This window comes from Podarcis gaigeae, assembly GCF_964106915.1.
Source record: "Podarcis gaigeae genome assembly, chromosome: 2".
NCBI classification, from domain to species: domain Eukaryota; kingdom Metazoa; phylum Chordata; class Lepidosauria; order Squamata; family Lacertidae; genus Podarcis; species Podarcis gaigeae.
The window spans coordinates 74,429,606-74,451,836 of NC_139679.1; the positions used below are offsets into that span (position 1 = coordinate 74,429,606).

Genomic DNA, 22,231 nt, shown 5'->3' on the forward strand with positions numbered 1-22,231 from the left:
CTGTACGTAGTTTTGCTCAATATAAATTCAGGTAAGCGCAAGCATGATCTTTACCAATTGGTTTGTAGTCTGTTGCATTGAAAGTCCTGAAAGATGATCCAAAGGGACTCCGCATCCTCTCTTCCAGAAGATCATCTTCATCGTCGGCCTGCAACATTGCTGATCAAGGGGGAAAGGTGTTTAAGTAAGCCATTTCTGATGGTCTAAAATTGTTTTAGGAGCATAGGAAGCTGCCTTTTACTGAGCCAGCCTAATAGTCCATCTAGCTCAGTACTGTACACACTGATTGGCAGCAGCTCTCCATGGTTACAGGCAGGTGGCATTGCCAGCCCAACCTGGAGATGTGGGAGACTGAAGCTGGTGCTTTCTGCATGCAAAGGACATGTGACACTGAAACATGGAGAATGGAACCAACTAGAGCAGCCTTCCCCAACCCGGTGCCCTCCAGATGTTTGGGACTATGAATCCCATAGCCCCTGACCCTTGGGCTATGGTGGCTAGGGCTAAAGAAAAGTGTAATCCAAAACATTTCGAGAGCACCAAGTTGAAGAAGGCTGCCATAGACCAATGGACTTGCATATTCAGAAAAAGGATAGAGAAATTGTAGCATTTTTCTCTGAAGAATTTGAGCTACCTGTTGAATAAGTATGCATAGGCTTTGAGTTGGGAAGGATGGGCTTGAGAGCAAAGAAAACTGAGTAGGTGAGTAAGGCTGAATTGGAAGGAAGAGGAAGGAACAAGTGGGGAAACGGATAATCTGGAAGAGGGAATGAGATATCAGGGTAACAGCAAAAAGTGCTAGAAAATGAGGAGAAGGAGGAACCAAACAGAACATATATGCAAGGCCCCCAGGAACCAGCAAGGGTCCCTTCTGTATTTCTACAAGTAGCAGAAACTAACCAGTCAGTCAAACCGCTGCAAAGTTTCAGCCCACCTTTGGAACTCTGCAGGAAGACTTTGTACTCACACAGCTGAGCCAGGAGCCTTTTTTTTTTAGTGACAAAACATGCAATTCTGCATGCCTTGACTGTGTATGTTTTTGTTAACTACCACAAAGTAACATAGGAACAGGCATCTTACTAATGGGCATCTTACCTCCATACATGACTGTTCCAGTATGGTTGAAGACGACACGGCACTGATCCAAGGCTGGCACTGTGTGTAGCAAGTGGAAAGTTCGCAGGTCCCACTGGAGAATGTTAGGGAAGAATCCACGCAATCATCTGTTGCAATACCTGCAGCAGCAATTAGCATGTGAATAATGGGGCGCGGGTGGCACTGTGGGTTAAAGCACAGAGCCTTCAGCTTGCCAATTGGAAGGTCAGCAGTTAAAATCCCCACGACGGGGTGAGCTCCCGTTGCTTGGTCCCTGCTCCTGCCAACCTAGCAGTTTGAAAGCACGTCAAAGTGCAAGTAGATAAAGAGGTACCGCTCTGGCAGGAAGGTAAATGGCGTTTCCGTGCGCTGCTCTGATTCACCAGAAGTGGCTTAGTCATGCTGGCCACATGACCCGGAAGCTGTATGCTGGCTCCCTCGGCCAATAAAGCAAGATGAGCACCGCAACCCCAGAGTCGGCCACGTATGGACCTAATGGTCAGGGGTCCCTTTACCTTTTAATGCCAAATATATTGTTGGTAGATGTTACAGAAAACGCCAGTGGCAAAGCTGCCACCAAGATCAAGCAGGACTTCCCAGTATCTAGGACTTCCTCTAGCCCAGCCTTCTCCAAGCAAGTGTCATTGTTTTGGACTAGAACTCCCGTCAGTGCCAACCTGCATGGCCAATGGTCTGCATTATGAGATCAGGGATGATGGCACTAGGTTACAGAAGGCTGGTCTACTCCTACACTTAGGTCTGATTGTCCAATCTTCCTCCCTGGCCCAATTCCGAACTGCCACCCTCATTAATATTTGAGAATCAGACAACAATGACTCTCTGAATTCGACTTTACAATATTGCCTTGCAAAGTGCTTTGTCCTAGCCACTTTGAACAGGAGAGCCCAAATTGGCATTACAATATTTGTAGCCAACAAACATACTAATCCAAGCTACTGCCCTATCTTGAAGAATCCTATTATTGCACTTCATCTGATAAAACAAGAAACATTACACCACATTCTGCAATCATTTGTTCAGCACGCCAAGCTCCTTAAGATCATTGTGTGAGTCACAGCTCAGGCACAAAGGATACAATTTCTGTGTTGACTATGACTTCCAGCCCATTTGGATGAAAAACACCACTGATGGTCATGTTGAATTTATCAAACTTGTGAATAGCCTGTGCAGAGCGGACATCCCAAAGGACGCCATCATTTAAGACAAGGTCGTCTGTGGGGTTAAAAGTGGCACAATTCTTCTTGTAGTTGTTTGCAAGATCTGGATTAAACAGAGTTAACAGCTTGTTGCCAGTCTGAATATCATAGATCTTTTGGATTAAAAAGAAGAAAAGAAAATAGTCAAGATCTGCAATTCGTTTGCATCTAAAGAGAACAAAAGTATGTGCAATAGTGTCAAAATCATTTTTTGCAGACAACCACCTGCCCTGAGTTTGCTCATTCACCATGAAAAGAATTTACAAGTTCATGATCAGTCTCTGTGGGAGTGCTCAGTGAATTCATTCTGTATTCTGACAATGCCCAAAAATCATTATGGACACTAATGGGTTAGAGAGAAATCAAAGGTCATTACAGTGGTATCTCCAGTTACGAACGGGATCTGTTCCAGAGGCCCGGCCATATCCCAAAATCTTTGTAACTGGAGGCGCCTGTTCTGCGCATGCGCACAGCACTGTAGAGCGCTTCTGTGCAGGTGGCAAACCCACTTCCGGGTTTGCCACGTTCACAACCCAAAGGTTACGTTACCCAAAGGTAACGTAACCCAAGGGTCCACTGTACTGCGTAAAGCCTACCTACAGTAAGGTTAAGAGGCAGATGGTATGCTTCATTTGCTAAGCTTATGTAACAGTAGGTGAATTATTTGCATTGCTACCTACTGCTATGTTAGGAGTACATTTTAAGAATTCTAAAAAGGGTTGTCTCTTCCTAGATTCCCACAGTCACCAATCAGGGAAAACAAGTAGCAGGAACCTCACAAGTATCAAAGAGTCCCCTGCATTTATTTCCTAGCTCTTGAATTAAATCATTTTTCCTATACCTTGATACTCTCAACAACCAAGTGTCTTTTAAATTTACACAATCCTCTTTTTAAAAAGCAGCAAAAGAATTAAAAAAAAACACTGTAAAATGGCACTACACTGTTTTTCTTAATAACTAAAGAAACAGGCCTATTGGACAAAGGACCAAACCTGTGTTGTTCCATTGTTGTAGCCATGTTAGCATGTCACGGCAAAATCAGTTAAGAATTTTGTAGCACCCTTAAAGACTATTGAATACGGAATAAGCTTTTATAAGATGGATCCTAGTCTACAGAAGCCTATGCCATAAAAAATATGCTAGTCTTTTAACATGCTACAGGGTCAGTGTGCTGTAAATTTAAGAAAACAATTTAATTTTTATTTCAGCTGCTTTTCATAAATTGCTGCAGATTCGCTGCGTTTTACTTCTGCGCTCTGTGCAGCACTTTGCTTACAGCTGATACTAAATAGTAATACTGCCAATTTGTACATTCGGCTTCAATACAGGAATGTTTTCTGAGACTGCTTCAAATTTTAAACGAGTCAAACAAGAACAACCTTTCACAAGTCGCGTAAGCTATCCAAACTGGCAATGCATGAGGTTTCTAGAGCAGTGTAACCTAAGGAGCGCATCCACTACTGCTCATCTACGATGGAAATTTCTTTCTTAATTGCCAGAGAATGTGCAAACAGACCAAGAAGTAAAGGCTGCTGCTCAGAAAACTGTGCAAAGTCTCAATCCATTACGGGGGGGGGGGGGGGAATCCCTAATTGAGATTAGCGATCATGGGTAATGAAATAGACTACCATAAAGGATTCCATGTACCACATGGTGGAAAAGGCCTCACAAAATGAAAAGTTACCATTCTGACATATATGCTAAAAAGATTTTTGCAGACTTGTTTTCTTTAAAATTATTTTCATATAGATGCTTAACTGGAAATCAAACCATACTCTGGACATTTGAATTTGTTTCTTTTACCCTTCTCTCAGATACATTTTATGTACGGGATCCTTTAAACACTAATTTCCCTTTGCCGAAGCTAAGAATACATTTTTTTAGCCTGTTGCCTCCCAGATGACCGGATCATGAGGTAAGATCAGATTTCTTTTGAAGGCTAAGATAAAGAACACAGCAGAGCAACATAGAAATAATACTTTGTTTAAATGCAAATATATAGGGAAATCAACAAAAGGGCAAGGAAAATTGTGAAGAATTTGAATAGATTTATGCTTTATGACATTTGTCTTCCTAAAGTAAGACAGTCCCCAAGATTAACTCTGCTTGACACTGCCACCTTCAGATTGCTTCTAACTCCTCAGAACAAAGAATATTTGATATGTTATACTAGAAAAGTAAAATTACTGGCTCATTTTCATTCATCCTAAAATAAAGTACAGATTCTCTTTAAAATCTCTAACAATTTATTTTTAAACCAACGAGGAAACATTAAATTATATATTGGGAGGGGGAAAAATAATTTCCAGGTGAATGTGTCCTAGGAAACAATCCAGAAAATGTCCTTTATGATGAATCAACTAGGCTAGGGGACGCGGGTGGTGCTGTGGGTAAAACCTCAGTGCCTAGGACTTGGGGTGATCTCCCTTTATAGCGGGAAGGTAAACGGCGTTTCCGTGTGCTGCGCTGGTGCTGGCTCGCCAGAGCAGCTTCGTCACGCTGGCCACGTGACCCGGAAGTGTCTCCGGAGAGCGCTGGCCCCCGCCTCTTAAGTGAGATGGGCACACAACCCTAGAGTCGGACACGACTGGCCCGTACGGGCAGGGGTACCTTTACCTTTACAACTAGGCTAGGCATTATTGATCCCCAAAGGAAGGGAAGGCATAACACCAAGGAGGGGCCCAGGTTTCACCACTGGACATTAATGAGCCAATGAGGTCAAAGGTCATCTGATCCATCCTCCATGAAGCAAGTTCCATCACCAGATCTATCCATGGCACATTTGAACTAATTGCTAGATCTCTTTCAAGCAACATCAGAGTTTCGTATCTGAAGAAGTGTGCATGCACATGAAAGCTCATACCAATAACTAACTTAGTTGGTCTCTAAGGTGCTACTGGAAGGAATTTATTTATTTATTTATTTATTTAATTTTGTTTTGATCAGAGCTTAGTTAGCCCTCTCTAACTCATTTACACAGCACTTCTGTTACGTAATAGCTATGGTTTGGCTACTGAATTTCATTTTTATTTCAGTTCACCAAACTTGTTCAGTATTAATCTCATCCTATACCGCCAAGGATAATGAATCTGTGGTCCTTTAGCTGTTGATAAGACTACAACTTCCATCAGTTCCAGCCAGCATTGCAAACTATCAGGTTTGATGGGAACTGTGGACCCATAACATTTGGAGCACCACGAGTTCCTCATCCCTACTCTATGCAATGTTTCAAAGTTCTTCCCATAAGATATGGTTCTGGCATGCAAATGGCTACAACATGCTTACACAGAGAATATTAAATTGGCTTCGGAGATTTTAAAAGTGATACTTACATGGGCAATGTCCCCCTTTGTGCCAATAACCCTGTCCTGAGAGTGCTTGCTGAATTCTACATAGTGGTCGTCTGTGAAGGAATGCCTGCACAGGAGAATCAAATGTTCAATACTCAGTAAGAGATCAAAGCAACAATGTTTCTCAACAGTCATTTTGTGCACCTTTTAACATACTGCATCACATAATACAGAATATACTGGTTCTTGAGCTAATCATAAAATATAGTCACTCCTCTGCTACTATAAAACCCAGCTATATTCACTCCTAGGGCAATCTTTACCTATCTGTCATCTGCCTAATATGCATTCAAACGAGTCCATAGGATTATAGTCACTTAACAGATTGCTCCTTTAATAGTCTGGTCTATCGGGGTAATGAGAACACAATAAAGAGCGTACATACTTGGTTTCAAAGACAGACTTCATTCCCCACAATGCAGAAAGAGGCTGGCTCCAAGATGCAGATGTCAGCAGTAAAGAGCCGTCCTGCAGTTTAGGGGAGACAACAAAGAAGGAGAAGTGTATTGTTATTATGTATGTGGATGTATTCTTATTTAGCAGGATGTTGGGGGAAATTCCCTGCCATTTTGTTTTGGGAAGAAAGAAAGCCATCAGAGCTGCTAATTGTGCCACGCTGCAAACAACGTTTTGGGTAGGTAACAATATTGGCAGTCCAACGGCCAACGTCACCACATTTGTCATGCAGGTAAACCCAGTGAAGCATGCCTTGTTTATAAACAATCCCAAATTAGAAGATAGGTTTATGTTCTTTCCTGGCTTAGCACTGCATCCTGATTCTGAAGGGAGATTTGACTAACCCCTGTATCATTCATGAAGCCTAGAACCACAAGGTTGTTGTGATGCAGAGGCCCACGCTGTTATGTTACTGTTCCTTACCCTAGAAGGCTCAAGGTGTGTGATGGCAGAGTTGTGGCACTTATAGCTGGCCTCCTCCTGCCCACTGAAGACGTTGTAGAGTTTCAGGTGCCCCGTGCAAGTGCCCAGCATCAGGAATCGCTCCCGCGCAGAAAATGCACAACACGTGAAGCCACTCTCATCTTCATTTGCTTCCCGGAACACAGAAATTGGACGGAACCTGGGAAATCAAAGTGCAACTGAGTAAGAAAGCGAGCTGTTAAAAACGCGAGAGGAGGGTTGGCAAATGACCAAACGGAGATTAAAACTGTATATGATAAATTGCTAGGCTGGAAGTGATGACTGCCATCTAAAGGGAATGGAAATATCTGTGAATGCTCTGAACATGGAAGATGCTGGAGAAAACTGTCAGTAGATGGAAAAATAAGGAATGGGATACAAAGCCACAGGTTTTGTCCAAAATGCATATGGGTACTCAAGTATACCTTTTGGAAAGCTGGATCCAAAGATTCAAAGGAATTGAGAAAAAGCATCTTGCTTACCTGCTGAATATAAGGTGCCTATCAAAGCACCCACCATCCACCCCGCCGTACTTTGGAAAGGCCGCCCTGCGTGACAGCCGCGAGGTAAAGTTAGTTGGCGCTTGGCGCCTCTGTTTTGGCTCAGGACACTGGTGGGGTGTAAAAAGAGAGAAAGGAGGGCAAGTGGCCACAGGGTTCTTGCAGCGAGCATGCTGTTCCCTAAGGTACTCTGTGATTATACTGTCCAGTGTGGGAGGGGAAGGGAGGTGCCTGTCCAACTGCTTTTTGATAGCTGGGCTCTGGCTGTAGGCGCCATGGTCTGATTTTTGCCGAAGCACTCTGATTTTCCTGCCGTTGCAGGGAGACGGCCTCTCTCGAACAAAGCTAATCCTGCCAATCACTGGAGAGCTGGTGGCCTGAGATGGCCCCGGGAGAGCAAGCAAGCCCTGGCAGGCAGTCTGCCTTGGCTGGGCATGGACAGAGGAAGCAGCAGGAACTACAGAAGGGTGGTTAGTCAACCGGGCAGAAATGCCATTCGCTATACGAGGGGTACGAGGCAGAGGCACAGGAGAGGCGGCAGCAGGAACAGGGGTGAAGGCGGAGGAATGAGAAGCAGCCGTCATGGGTAGATCCGCCTCCTTGGTAAGGATGGTAGCAGTTTCTCCCAGCCCTTTAGAGATGAGATGGTTCCTGATCAAAAGCAGCAGCTCCTTCTCGGGAAACGAAATCCTCGACTGAGCCACGACGTCTGCTTTCTGAAGTCGAGCCAAGGAGACATCTGTCCCAATCAGCAAAGGTTTCCCAGAGACCCGCTCAATCAGCTCAGCGGCATACTTGCAAAACTTGACGTGCTCGCTGCGCTTATCCTGGAGCACAGGCTCCTTCATCAGCTGCTGGATCTGGCAGCTGCTGAAGAGAGGCAACTTGCTGATGATCTGCCGGACCGTACTGCTCCGGGACAACCCAACCAAGGCTTTGCAGGCCAACGCTCGGATCTGGTCCGCATCTGTAATGGGCATTTTCACAGACAGCAGAGACAGCAGCACTTTGATGCCGTTGTTGGACTGCACTACGTTCCACATCTTGGCCAGGGTGTGCTCGCCGCTCCTGGGTGCCTGGGGGAGCATCCGGCGTGGGGTGCCAGAGATGAATTTGCCAATGCTGGAGATGCGGTTATCTGGACCGCACACACAGTTAATAATAATCTGAAGGGCTGACTTCTGGATTTCTGCATCGTGGATAAAGAATTCTCCTTCGGCAAGCCCCAGGATGATGCTGATACCTAACAAAAAAGGACACTGAATCAGTAGTCTATCCAAATAGGAGACATCAGTATATAAGAACCTACGAACAGCCCTGCTGGATGAGGCCTATAGCCTACCTGCTCCAGCACTCTGGTCTCAGAGCGGTCAACCAGATGTCCACACATAGCCCCAAAGCAGGACCTGAGCAACAGCGCCCTCTCCATCCATGATTCCCAGCAAATGGCATTCAAAGGCATCTAGTGCCTCCTGCCTAGTGTAGGAGGCAGCGTAAAGCTTACTGAAAATTTCAGCAACCAGTGAAGAGATTTATAAAGTTAAGGATGGAAAGCGACTGAAAAGGTCAAGTTCTACATACCCACAATGGAAATAGAAGTTCCTCCCTCATCCACCGTATCTACCGCCTCTGCTAACTGCAACTGGATTTTAGGAACCACAGTAAGGATGGCCAGAACATCCAGAGCGTAACGCACTGTGTCATTCCTAGAAAACGAAAGCAAGCGGTTGTGGAACCCTTTTAAGGCAAAGATCAGCTACACAAAATAACACAAATCCATTACACGAGCAGTCATTCCAGGCTAGAAGAGCGTGCATGGGGCAGACACTCGCCTGGAGCAAATGACTATGCAAGCAAGCAGTGAGTTACCATATTCAATTCTCTCACCTAGCATAGTAGGTCTTCCAGTTGCATGCTATTGAAATAAGTTGGAGCATGAGCTGCACACAAGACAGCTTGAGGAAGACCTCTGCTGGATCCCAATAGAGTTGTCCCGGCCCATATTCTATTAGGAACTCCATCATCTCTACAATCTGTTCGTGTGTGTAGGAACAAGCCTGAAAGGAGAAGGTAGCATTCAAGAAGTCTTTTAGCATCATCAATTACTTATGAGACTTTAGAAAAAGTATGCTCCTTAAACCCAATAGTGGCCTTCGGAAAAGGGAGATCCAGAATTGTGGTGACGCTGCAAGTAAAGTCCTGCCCCGCTCACACCTTGAGGATCTAACCTCGCACAGTTGGGACACAGAACAAAGCTTCATCTGCTGATCTCAAGGCTCATGCAGGAGAAAGCAATCCTGAAGACAGGGCTTCAGGCTTAGTATCTATCAGTTTAAAATATTTGAGATTTACCATTCTGCTAAATAAATAAATGCACAAAAAATTCTGAACACAAACACTAAAGCCGAACGATCTAAAAATGTACTAAAATACAGTACAGCAGATTAAAATCCTGGAATAAAAACTATGGATGGTGCTGGAATGCTTGCCTAAACAGCAGATGGCAGAAAATCATAAAGGGGGAGGGGGAACAAAGGAGCCACCCATGAAAGTGATTTCCACAAGAGGAATGGGGAGGGGCCCTCAAAAAAAAAAAAAATTAAGGGCAGTGTGGCTGAGCAAGAACTAGCATAATGTGCTCCCTACATCCATTTAAAATCAGCTCCACAAAGAACTGTCAGAAATCATTCCAGAAAGCTACCAAAACATGGACAGCACAAGTCATTCAGCACAGTCAGTTTATCAGATTTGATTAACATGACTTTTTTGACATTTTTTTGCAAGAATATCTAAAGGGTGACAGAATCAAAAAGTTCCTATTCCTCTACAAAACACACTACTCACCTTATATGGAGGCTGCGGATGGACCAGGATGCCACCTTCAGTGCGCTGGAGTGACTGCTTCACCTGTTCCACTTTGATGGCAAGATGAGCCTCAAAATACCTGCGCATGGCCATGCAAGTGTGCTTCCCAGTCTGGCGGCTGGCAAAAATCTCATCGTCGCTTAGTAGTGCACCTTGGGTTTGCAGGTTTAAGATATCAAGAGTGCTAATCTACAAGGGAAAAGAAACACATTTGCCATTATGGTATTTCCCACGCCTAAAGGCTTATTGCCTTATTTTTTCACTCTAATAAAAGAATTAGATCAGCCAAAGAAAACTTGTGCCAAGAAGCTGCATTAACTGCCAGAGCTTTCAATACATATAGGCAACCTGACAAAGCAACTCTCATAAATAGAGCCAGTTTGTTCATTTGCAATTAAAGAATCACTGTTCACTTTTTAAAAAATATTATGTAACATACCTGGAAAGACTGAATCAGGAAAATGGAGAAGCACAAGGGAAGGAGCGTTATTCCATTTTTACTGGCTTTGTCCTTTACATGCAGTGCAGTAAACCAAACTCTCTACTTTAATTGCTAAAGAAGAAACTACCTCAATAATCTGTTCATTTTATCTCCACAGACCATAGTTCTCTCTAATTAGGACTCTTAAGACAGCAGTAAAGATTACTCTTACCTTTACCACTACTATTAATTAACTGCCTGGGGATCTCGGAAATGTTACATATATTAAGTTGTTTTTAATTACTACAGTGGTACCTCGGGTTAAGTACTTTATTCGTTCCGGAGGTCCGTTCTTAACCTGAAACTGTTCTTAACCTGAAGCACCACTTTAGCTAATGGGGCCTCCTGCTGCCGCTGCACCGCCGGAGCACAATTTTTGTTCTTATCCTGAAGCACTATTTCTGGGTTAGCGGAGTCTGTAACCTGAAGCGTATCTAACCTGAAGCGTATGTAACCCAAGGTACCACTGTATTTATATTTGTTAGTTACTTTATACCAAAAAGGTATCAAAGTGAGTTAACAAAATAAAATCCAAACATGTAAAAACAAGAAAAAGTTAAACCAATGTACAATACAAAGTATTGCATGCTCACCCAATGACAAGATTAGGAGGATAAGTTATAGCCAGTGAAGAGAAGCATGGATAGAAAGAAGGGGAAATATAGGGGAAATATAGATGTCCCAAAGCATGCTGGTGCTGGTAACAGTCACACTGCGGCCATCTTCACACACAATGCTAAAACATGATTTAACGCTTGGGAGTGAGAGTTCACAAGTGTGACCAAAGCCTAAGACTCAGCACCCACCCTCTCTTCTGCCCACATGGCCAGGAAGAGAAGCTTTGTCAAGTTTCATTTCACTTTCAAATAGCCTTGCTTTAAGGCTTTGTAGAAAAGAGGAATTCTAGTTTACAACAAGGGTTCTTAAGCAGATTTCTAAACAGGTTATGAAGCTAGCCTTGTGCAGTCTTCCTGCCATCTCAGCCATTCAATCTATTGCAGAGAAGCAGAATATTCTATAAATGATGAAAGAAAGGAAATACCTTATATACCAGCAGTGAGGAACTGCCAACCCGCAGGCCTACTTAGGTCCAGGAAGGTTCCTAAATGAGACTATTTTGCTCAAACCACACCCATCTGCCCAACACTTGACATTGTATGTGACGTCAGGTATGGGGCATGTAAAAACATGGCTGGGATTGGCTGCAAATTGAGGTTCACCGGGATGAAGTCATCTGATGGGCACTGAGAGGGAATCCCTCTGAACTTGTCACCTGCTCCTACTGATGTCAGGTGATTGACAGCCCCTCCAACCTATTAGAGATGACTCACAGGGAGGTAAGACTTCTGGCCCACCATCCGCATCCAGTTCCCCACCTCTGGCCTTGCAGGACCAGCTGAGGCGCAGAAGATTTGGCGGTGGCACCCCAACCCCACTTTAAGATGTTCTGAGAAAACACCTGAAAATATGAAACTGCTGTAACACTTACCAAGTTAACAAGGCGCCGTAAGCCATCATGCCTATCGAAGAGCTCCAAGACCGCACGGAATGAAAAACAGATAGAGAAGAACATGGTAGCATGGCAGCAGCCCGAGGCATGAGAGCATTCCATCAACCACAAGGTGTAGTTCACAACATCTGATAACACGTGGGGATGCATGCAGACCTAAGAACAAGAAGATGCAAGGACAATCCTCACTTACGTTGATGAAACAACATGTAATTTCTGTTTTAACCCTCAACAATGCCCCGCACAGTAAGCAACAGACTATCTAATAATTCAGTCACACTTGCAGTCTCAGCTGCAGTCACACTTAAAAAACTTTTTGCATTCTTGCTTAAGATGGTGGTTGGGATAAGCAACTAATGATTAATAGATCAGAGTTAAAACATAAAGCAGGTAACTAACAAAATCAATCCAGGCGTTTAAGAAGAACGTGTGTGAAGTATGCTTGAAGCTAAGAACGTTGGGGAAATGGTTGTGACAAAATTCAGAAGCACATGCAACATGTTTATGATGTCAATTGGGAAGGATAGCAAAGATCTTTGCAATCACTTTCAAATTCCTTTCGAAGTGCTAGATGTACCAAGCTCAAAAAAGTTTGGTACAGTCATACCTTGGTTGTCAAACATAATCCGTTCCAGAAATCCATTTGACTTCTGAAATGTTAGAAAACCGAGGCACGGCTTCCGTTTGGCTGCAGGAGCTTCCTGCACTCAAGCGAAAGCCACACTGGATGTTCGGCTTCCAAAAATGTTCAAAAACCAGAACACTTATTTCCAGGTTTTCGGAAATTGGCTTGCACAAGGGAAGTCACCCAAATTTTACTGTTTCCCCCTACCCTATGCAGCCCACTGTATTTTAAATACCTACAATTTCTGTTAGCAGAATGGAATCTTACCCTTTCCATGGCATCCTGATTGTAAGACAAATAATATAAGCACATGGAGACACCTGTAGCTGCCATGGAAGGACGAGGAATCTCCAGCAGCTTCTGCACTCCTCCATGAGCAACAAACTCTGTTGCAAACTTGTTGTGGAGCAGCAGCGATGCCAAATACTGCGAACAGAAACCCAAAGTCAATATAGAAATCCACTAACAAACCCTTGGAGTTCTTTGATACCAGTGAAATGCTCTTCTCTGCAATTTGCACAGAGTGGTAAAGGAAGGAGGATATTGCCTTCTTGGACTGCACCTGCCTGAGAGCAAAAAGGTGGCCTTGGTATAACAAGAACATCTTTTAACTCAATCGCCTATTAATAGCTTTATCAACTCTGTAAAGTAGCCATCAGATATTTTCCTACAATTTAGGAACACAAAAGTTTGTTTTGCATGTCTATGCATTTCAAAGGTAAAACACAAGGCAATTCTGAGCAAGGAAAATGTATCTTCTCTCTTGCAAAGGATTTAAAGTGCAAAATAGCACCAATGTTCTGCAGTTTCATCTCAAGGCAGCAGCAGTAGCAGAACTTGGGAGAAAACCTTTTTATGTCCCGTTAAATTTAGTGGAACAACACAAGCAGCAGGAGACAACAACATAACATGAAACTCTGGGTGCAGTACCAAGGAAACAGCTGACTTATTCAAAGCAGCTGGATAGCAAATTTATCTGGGACTGCATCACTCAAATTTGAAGCCTTTCTTGGCCTACAAAAAGACTCTGGACTGGTTTGCTTCCAAGACCAAAGGGAGAATATTAACACTGCAAATTTATTTTGTCTTGAAGAAACACTTTGATGAGAGAATGTGAAAGGCTGAGGATATGAAGCGCTGAGAAGTTAAGAAATGCATTCAAGTAAGCACAGCAGCATCACGATTAGAATCAAAGCTAAATCTGAATTCTAGGTTTTTAATTTTTTTAAAAAAAATCTATATAAATGTAGCCTTAAACACAGTGATTTTAAGGAATATTCACATTGTTGTGAACCGACTTGAAATTTTTGAATAAAAGGCAGTATAGACATGTTTTAAATAAATAAAATAAATAGACCAAAGAAGTCAGAGGAAATATACTTAATAAAACAGATAACCGTTGACCCTGTTAGGAAAAGAGCAGATGAAGGTTGCCTCAATCAAACTTAAGAGCAAAAACACACAAACTCAAAGTTGAATGCAACTTTGGCACTACTTAACTAGACATCAGGTCCAAAATTATATACTTCAATAACTGACACAGAAAAAAATAATTGGCACAGAATCACCACTTGTTAACAAGCAATTTGCTCTGCTGTCATTTTACCTTCAGGGCTTCAAAGGTGAGCAGTACATCATTGGTCCGTTTCAAATCAATATAGAACATCATTAGGTCTCTTGATCCAAGTTGCATAAAGATGGGAAGCAGCTGAGAAAAGTAATATATTAGTTCACTGTTGAAAAAATTGTGTGGGGAGCACTTTTGACAGAATCATTTCCCTTCCCCTTAAGTTTAAAGGCAAGCGAATACTGACAACAGTCAAGATCCATCTCTGTCAAGTGACCAACACTACCTTGTATTTCTTACGGCTCAGCTAACAAGTTCCTTCTCAACAATTTTAGATGAAGGTGGTTGTCCAAGAAAGGGAGACAAGAAGAGCCTCCTGTCAAATGTGCATTGCACCACTGAAGGAAAGGCAGTAAAGAAATTTAATAAATGCATCTTTTCAGCACTTCTTTTAAATAGTTAACTCTCATTCATATGTTCGAATTATTAAATTGCAGGGGTGGGGAACCTTTTTCAGTCTGAGAGCCCCATTCCCTCATGGACCACCTTCCAGGGACCATATACCCCTGGGTAGAGCAATGAATGCAGCTCTGACCTTTGTACAGGGGGCTACACTCCAGCCATGCCAAAGGAAGATGCTTCTACACCAGGGGTCGGCAACCTAAGCCCCATGGGCCGGTAGCGGTCCATGAGGTTTGTCTAACCGGCCCATGGCGATCCCTGCCACCCCCCACCTGCTCTTATCGGCACAGCAACTGACCTCTGGGTTGATGGCACCTGTGCACATGCACATGGGCACTCCTCCAACCCGGATGTGCGCCAGAAATAGCATGTGCACACACGTGGAGGACAGAGAAGTGCCCCTGTGCATGCATACACGCTATTTCCAGTGTACTTCCGGGTTGGAGGAGCGCCGGAAATAGTGTGTGCGCACGTGCACAGGTGCTCCTCAGACCCGGAAGTGCGCACATGCTCCTACCCATCCTCTGACAGACGGAACGTCGACCGGCCCATCCTCGGATAAGGTTGCCAACCTCTGTTCTACACACACACACATTCTCCCTATCCAGCAGAGTTCAAGGACACATTCCACCCAGGCAACAGCACTTAAGGACAATACAGAGCAGGCCTATCAAAGGGTGTTGCCTGCGGAAGAAGCATGGCCTGGAAAAGTCTCAAGGACCAGACAAAGAAGCCTGGAGGATCACATTCAGTCCCTGGAGACAGAGGTTTCCCACCACTGTCTACAGAGGAACATCTCCTTCTCTCAACTCAAAGAGTCACCAAAAAAACCCTGAGAAAACAATTCCAAGATCTCATTTATCTCATTTACATGCTCTTTGTGTGATGCTCTGGACCAGGGGTAGGCAACCTAAGGCCTGTGGGCTGGATGTGGCCCAATCACCTTCTCAATCCGGCCCACAGACGGTCCAGGAATCAGCGTGTTTTTACATGAGTAGAATGTGTGCTTTTATTTAAAATGCATCTCTGGGTTATTTGTGGGGCATAGGAATTTGTTCATTATTTTTTTTCAAAATATAGTCCGGCCCATCACATGGTCTGAGGGACGGTGGACCAGCCCACGGCTGAAAAGGTTTGCTGACCCCTGCTCTGGACACATCTTCAAGCAATTAAATTTAAGCAAATTAAGCCCGCCATCTGAAGCCCTTCTTCATGTGCCTCCCTCACAAGGTCTGGAGGGTGGCAACCTTTTCTGTGGCGGCTCCCCATCTACGGCATATTCTCCCCAGGAAGGTTTGGCTGCTACCTTCATTACATATCTTTAGGTGCCAGGTGAAATCATTTCTCTATAACCTGGCCTTTGACTGATTAAACACTCTATGGCCTTTTAAATGTATTTGTGGGAGGGGGTGATTGGTCTGTTTTTGGTTTTTTGTATTCTCATTTTGAATTTTTGAATTCTGAACTGCCCTGTGATCTTCAGATGAAGGACGATATACAAATTTTAATCATCATCATTCCAAACCGTCCCCCATTACCACAATTTAATTGGATCATAAAAGGAGCCCATCCAGACATTGCTTGTTTCCTTGCCTTTGTATACCTACCTCTTGATACTCCCCTAAGGGAGTCAAATACTGCAGAATTAACCTTTGCTCTATAGCGGAGGTCAAAGGGTATAAGGTATAGTTCGTGCCAATCACCCAAGGAGACATCTCTGACCAGCTGCTGTTAGACAGTTCAACAAACATCCTTTCTGGCTCCGAAGAGAAGCCGAGTTTTTGTTTTGCTTTCCGGAAATTCTCTCTTTCATGTTGCTTCCCTGATTTTTTTGTGGCAGAGTTCACCCGACTACTAGTCTTGTGATTTGAGTCAAGGTTAAATGAGATTTCCATATCCCCTGTAACTTCCTCCTGTTCGCCATCCACAGCCATCTCCCCATAATCCATGTCCACAGCTTCTTCATCCAGAGGCAGCAGAGAGTCTGAGGGTACTTTCCGAGGACTGGGCCGCTTGTTTTCGTGTTTCGTGTTCACTTCATTCACCTGCAGCTCTCTCAAGCGCTGAAGCACAAACGCCACCTGTTGCAAAAAGAAAAGGATGCAGCACTTTCAGATAAGCAGATTCAAGTCAAGTAGCCTGCAGGAGACCAGGGAAGGAGAAATACAAGGCGTTTTTACCCTGGCTTCTGATTGAGAAACAGTCCATGTGCCCTTCTCCCACAAAAAAAAGGACCAAAGGCAAGGAGGCAGGGAGGGTTTGGGTTTTTAAAAAAATAGTTTTTGTGTTTAAAGCAATTTCCATGCAAAGACAGTTCATTTTCATTTTCTGTCTACTGTAGGAGTGCAGGGGGAAATGGACATGGGAAGAAAGACCTGGTGATCTTTGGTGATTACAGGCAAATACATCTATGACCAACGATCTGCACGGCTAACATGTGAAATCAGTATTTCAATTTGTTTTGTTAGCTTTAAAAATTATATCCCGCTTTTCACTGTGTAGGTCTCAAAGAGACTTACAACAATAAAACATATATTCTAAAGGCAACTCCCCATTTGTTCCTGTCTGTTCGTGACATCCCTTTTAGCTCGCTGTTCTACAGATTGTACTGAAGTGTTTCCTCTGCTCTGGTTTTTATGTTTTTTATTATTATTTTGTACAGTGGTGCCTCGCAAGACGAAATTAATTCGTTCCGCAAGTCTTTTCGTCTTGCGAGTTTTTCGTCTTGCGAAGCACGGTTTCCCATAGGAATGCATTAAAAATCAATTAATGCGTTCCTATGGAAACCGCCTTCAGACCAGGTCCGGGGACAGTCTGTCCCCCGACCTCTTCTGAAGGCCGGCGGGGGGCGAAAGTCTTTGTTTCCCCCCCGCCTGCCTTCCCAGGACAGCGGAGACTTCTCCGCTGTCCGGGGCAATCTTAAAATGCTGGCGGGCGGCAGCGCTGCCGCCCGCCAGCATTTTAAAATCACCCCGGGACAGCGGAGGAATTCTCCGCTGTCCCGGGGCGATTTAAAAGCCCCCGGGAAGGCAGGCAGGGGGGACAAAGACTTTTGCCCCCTGCCCGACTTCAGAAGAGATCCTGGACCTCTTCTGAAGGCCGGGGGGGGGGAAGTCTTTGTCCCCCCTGCCTGCCTTCCCGGGAGAGCGGAGAAACGCAGCGCTGCGTTTCTCCCCTCTCCCGGGAAGGCAGGCATGGGGGAGCAAAGAGTTTTGCCCCCCGCCCGCCTTCAGAAGAGGTCCTGGACCTCTTCTGAAGGCGGGCGGGGGGCAAAAGTCTTTGCTCCCCCCCCGCCTGCCTTCAAAAGCCATCCGGGATAGCGGGAAGCGCTTCCCTGCTATCCCGGACTGCTTTTAAAATGCTGGCGGTGGGGAGCAAAGCCTTTCGGCCCCCGCCGGCCTTCCTGGACCTCTTCTGAAGGCCGGAGGGGGGGGGGAAGGCTTTGCTCCCCACCGCCAGCATTTAAAAGAGGTCCCCGGAGATTTCCCTATGGGCTTTCTTCTTGCGAAGCAACCCCATAGGGAAATTCGTTTTGCGAAGCGCCTCCAAAACGGAAAACCCTTTCGTCTAGCGGGTTTTCCGTCTTGCGAGGCGTTCGTCTTGCGGGGCACCACTGTATAGGTGTTTGATTTTTGTGCTATTGCTGCAAAGTGCCTTAGGCAACATTTGGTGGACAGACAGTATACAAACCTAACCAAACTTTTACAATAAATCACTCCATTTGCTCCAGGTTTTGAAATGAACACACCACACCAAGCACATTTCCAGCTACAGGGCAGATAAGCATGAGATATGCTACCGAGAGCAGAAACATTAAGAATCAATACTCCGATATGAATCTATTTCCTCCATTTGCAAAGGACAAGTACAGTATGGCAATTTCCTATAAAGCAGAACCATGCAAATTCCCCTCCAGTTTTCCATCATTCACTGCAACTTCTGAAATCACATCTGTGAGGAATGAGCCCCCCAAAAGTCTTAGAATTCAATTATGCTTTGCAAGTGCTTGCTTTTAACAATGGGTGTGACGGATTTGCCATGAGTATTACCAATTGAGAATTCTCATCTCTGTAGTTAGCAGCTATGTCTTGGTTCTCCATGGCCCCTCCCAGCAATCCAGTTGCAAATGTCCTCAGAGGTTGATCAGCCTCTCGTGCCCACTTGAAGAGATTCTCAACTATGCCTTCCTAGAGTTAGTGGGGATGGGGAGAAGGACAGATATTAGCAGATAAATTCTCCTCTCCACAGCCATATACAAAGGGAAAAAAATAAAATTTATCAAGAATTGGGGAATATCTGAAGTCCTCCTATATTTTCCAAAGTGTAAGCCAGCATTTTCCAACTAGAACACCTACTGTGGATTATTTTCCACAGTAATCCTGAAGCACTTCTGTTGACTTCACAAGGATCACACTGTAATTATATGAGTGTACAGCAGAATACACTATTATTATACACTTACAAAAGCTAAGGTCCACTAAGCAATGGAACTGTATAATCAAGGTCTGAAGTAGTGCTAATATGCATATACTAGCAGCCTTTTGTTATTCTTGCTGTGGGATGACTTACTGGTGAGGGGCAAGTCACTTTTTCAACTGAACAGCCATTTGCTCCTTCATGAAGCACAAACTGCTGCAGCAAATGCAGCAAAGAAAGTTTTTTCTCTAACCACATATCACTTCTTTGGATCCTGGTCACATAAGCTCGGGAATTTCATGCAAGTATCATCCACTTCCCGCTACCCACTACATATTGCAGTTGGGGATTGTATTTGGAAGTTTGAGACTGTTTCTCGTGGGAGACCTGCAAACAGTCCAGAAGACAACTGTAAGCCTCAACTCATGATCAAGTTTTCAGAGTTGCTTCCTTATCGTAAAAGACCCAAAGAACATGGAAAACCTGTTTTTTTGTTTTGTTTTTGAGAGAGAGAGAGAGAGACAGAGAGACTGAAAGTACCATTTGAAATTCACATCTGTATTGACAAGAAGGCTATTAAAAAAAAATTTAGGCTGGTAACTTTCGTGAAATTTATACGCTGTCTTTTGTGAACTAATTTACACAGCTGGCATAATGACTCTAAGGCGCCCTAAAACGGATTTTTGATTTCTCACTCCTTTGAAACATAGTTGCTGACTACCTAAGTCTCTAGAAATAGCAGAGAGAGTGAAGACTGCTAAAATGGTCAACAGGAAGGCTATGTGAGCATCATCTTATATCTGAGACCTTTTCCTGAAAGACGACAGCAGTTTCCAGCCCAGGCATGATGTCCAAAAGGAGTCGACATGCAGCGGTATTCAAAGGTGGTTCTCTGCTTGTCATCACATAAGCATTCACCAGCTGAAAAGAGATAAAGAGAATTAAATAGTACTGTCTATTAAAAAATGATCCATATAAGAAAAATAAGTTGCATAAGCATGCCGTATTGGACTGCAAGAAATATTAAATATTTCCTCCCTTATTCTGAATGAAGCCAATTTATTATGGCTTAGAGCCTGAATTACCCTTCTGTGAATGGAAGCAACAACGATCCATTGTTGGCTCCCATTGATGGAGGCCTTTTTCATCAATTCCTCCTTTTCTCTGAAGCCCCCAGCACCACCTCCTAGAACAGGGTTTCCCAAACTTGAGTCTCTAGCTGGTTTTGGACTACTACTCCCATCATCCCTAGCTAGCTTTTAAAAAAATAAATTTTAAATGTATTTGCCATTGTCTACAAATCCTCTCAGACCACACAGTCTGCAGGAATTCCAACAGCCAAATTGAATCTACACTTTCCTGGAAGAGCCAGACAAGGCACAAAGACCGTTTTGCTTTTGTTTTGTTTTTAAGAAGCTGCTGCAGGTATGCATATTAAGTTAACAAACAGAAGGCTCTCCTTTATACTCTTGCTGTTGTAACTTGTACAAGTCAGGCTTAGAAAGATTTTATATCGGTTTTATATTGGTTCTTGGAAAGTACATTCCTAATTAAGCACACAGCAAAGCTAAAAGAAAATGATCACTCTGGTACCCCTAACTCAAGGCAAAAATATGACTGAGTAAAAGAATAATGAAAAGTTCCTAGCAGTCCTGATGTGCAAATCTATGGAAAAATATAAAGGGCAAACCCACTGCATTCATGAAATCGTCGTTCTTGAAGAGTATCCTCAGCAAGTGGCCAAGCATACATTTTGGATCTGCCCGACCTAGAAAGAGATGGACAACAATATCAGCTTGTCTTCCAAACAAGACTAGCAATACTAAATAGCAAAGTATGTAGCATGCAGATTAAAAGGCATGGCTAAATTTTCTAGCTAGAAGTGAAAGGATGCTTCACATGTATCTTTTCTCTAAATGCATTCTGAGTAACATTTTTTAAAATGTTTTATATGTAGAAAACAAACCTTATGTTTAATGCAAAGCACATAGTTCACAGATTTATAAACGATCAAGCCAAAAAAGATAGTCAAGGCAAATGACACGTATTTAGAAAACTGAACTAGAAACAGTAATACATTATTACTGCACTAACTGTCATTCTTTCTATTAAAATATCCAAGAACTGAAATGTCTAGACCTAATAAAAAAAAAATCTCAACATATTAAATCTCACCTCCTAATCCAACTTGCTGACCACCCAATAAACCCCAAGGACAGCATACACAGAAAAAGGAAGAGAAGATTGCAACACTAACTTAATCCGCTTGGTAACACTGATCCAAAAGCAAGATAAGGCTAGGCAGTCCCACCTCATATGGTGTATCATTGCCTTGACCTGTGTGCCATTCCAGTATAAAGTAGAATCCCTCACATTTCTTTCAAATTATCTTCATGGTATCTGGTATGTGCACATCTGTAAATTTTGTTTGATCAACCTTAACAAGATATAAGTAGGAAGGTTTAAATGAGCTGGAAAACTGCCTTCTATTTGCTCTGCGACAGCTGAGTCTCTCATTTTTCATTCCAGGCCTCTCACAATAAATTTAAGTCTGCTTTCAATTTATTCCTAATTTGTTTAAATATATATCACTGGCCTAAGAAACCACTAAACCGAAAGTGAGGAACATGCAGCCATCCAGATGCTGTTGAACTATAACTTCCATCATCCTTGACCACCAGCAGTGTTTGATGAGCTGTGGGTGCATGCAAAGGTTCCCCACGACTTTGCTACACTACTTACAGACTGAGCCGCTAAAAAGGATTCAGAAGCTCAGCAAGTGTCAGCACAAAAACGTGACTATGGGTTTTCACTGTGTGAGGTATGCCCACATTTCCCCCCCCCTTTATATGCATTATTTCTAAAGTAGATGGAAGGGCAAATTCTGAAAGGAATTGTTGAAATGTGTCAAGCATTGGGAAGAAATCTGAGTGCCGTCCTAGCAGATACAACTTTGTGGAGCTACATCTCTGCGGTCTTGGCCTTCCCACCCTCTCTCTCGTTTACAACATGAGCAAGAATGAAGTCACAGTGGATCTGTATGCTCTCAATGCATCTTACCAGGGTGCCTATCATCAAATGGATCCGGATCTCGCTTGCGGTACTCTTCTGTCTCCTTCTCAATCAATTCTGACATTCTAGAAAGGGGGTGAAGAAACATGAGCCACTTAAATCCCCCTCAGAATGAACACTGCTAAAGAACTTCAAAAACCACTCACCCACCCA

General features: G+C 43.6%; 1 protein-coding gene across 4 annotated transcripts in view; it reads right to left on the minus strand.

Annotated features, from left to right (window-relative positions):
* Window positions 1-22,231, minus strand: part of DCAF1 (DDB1 and CUL4 associated factor 1) — a 52,677-nt gene that overhangs the window by 15,671 nt on the left and 14,775 nt on the right. For all 4 annotated transcript variants that reach the window (XM_083726488.1, XM_083726487.1, XM_083726486.1 and 1 more), the window contains exons 3-20: window positions 22,067-22,143; window positions 20,701-20,774; window positions 19,814-19,927; window positions 18,640-18,777; window positions 16,198-16,671; window positions 14,168-14,269; window positions 12,829-12,987; window positions 11,916-12,092; window positions 9,925-10,134; window positions 8,968-9,137; window positions 8,662-8,786; window positions 7,063-8,323; window positions 6,542-6,740; window positions 6,048-6,130; window positions 5,645-5,729; window positions 2,192-2,425; window positions 1,096-1,189; window positions 55-159 (exon numbers count right to left, since the gene is read on the minus strand). In XM_083726488.1, the coding sequence (XP_083582614.1) occupies window positions 55-159; window positions 1,096-1,189; window positions 2,192-2,425; window positions 5,645-5,729; window positions 6,048-6,130; window positions 6,542-6,740; window positions 7,063-8,323; window positions 8,662-8,786; window positions 8,968-9,137; window positions 9,925-10,134; window positions 11,916-12,092; window positions 12,829-12,987; window positions 14,168-14,269; window positions 16,198-16,671; window positions 18,640-18,777; window positions 19,814-19,927; window positions 20,701-20,774; window positions 22,067-22,143 (3,881 nt within the window). The remainder of the gene's footprint in view (window positions 1-54; window positions 160-1,095; window positions 1,190-2,191; window positions 2,426-5,644; window positions 5,730-6,047; window positions 6,131-6,541; window positions 6,741-7,062; window positions 8,324-8,661; window positions 8,787-8,967; window positions 9,138-9,924; window positions 10,135-11,915; window positions 12,093-12,828; window positions 12,988-14,167; window positions 14,270-16,197; window positions 16,672-18,639; window positions 18,778-19,813; window positions 19,928-20,700; window positions 20,775-22,066; window positions 22,144-22,231) is intronic.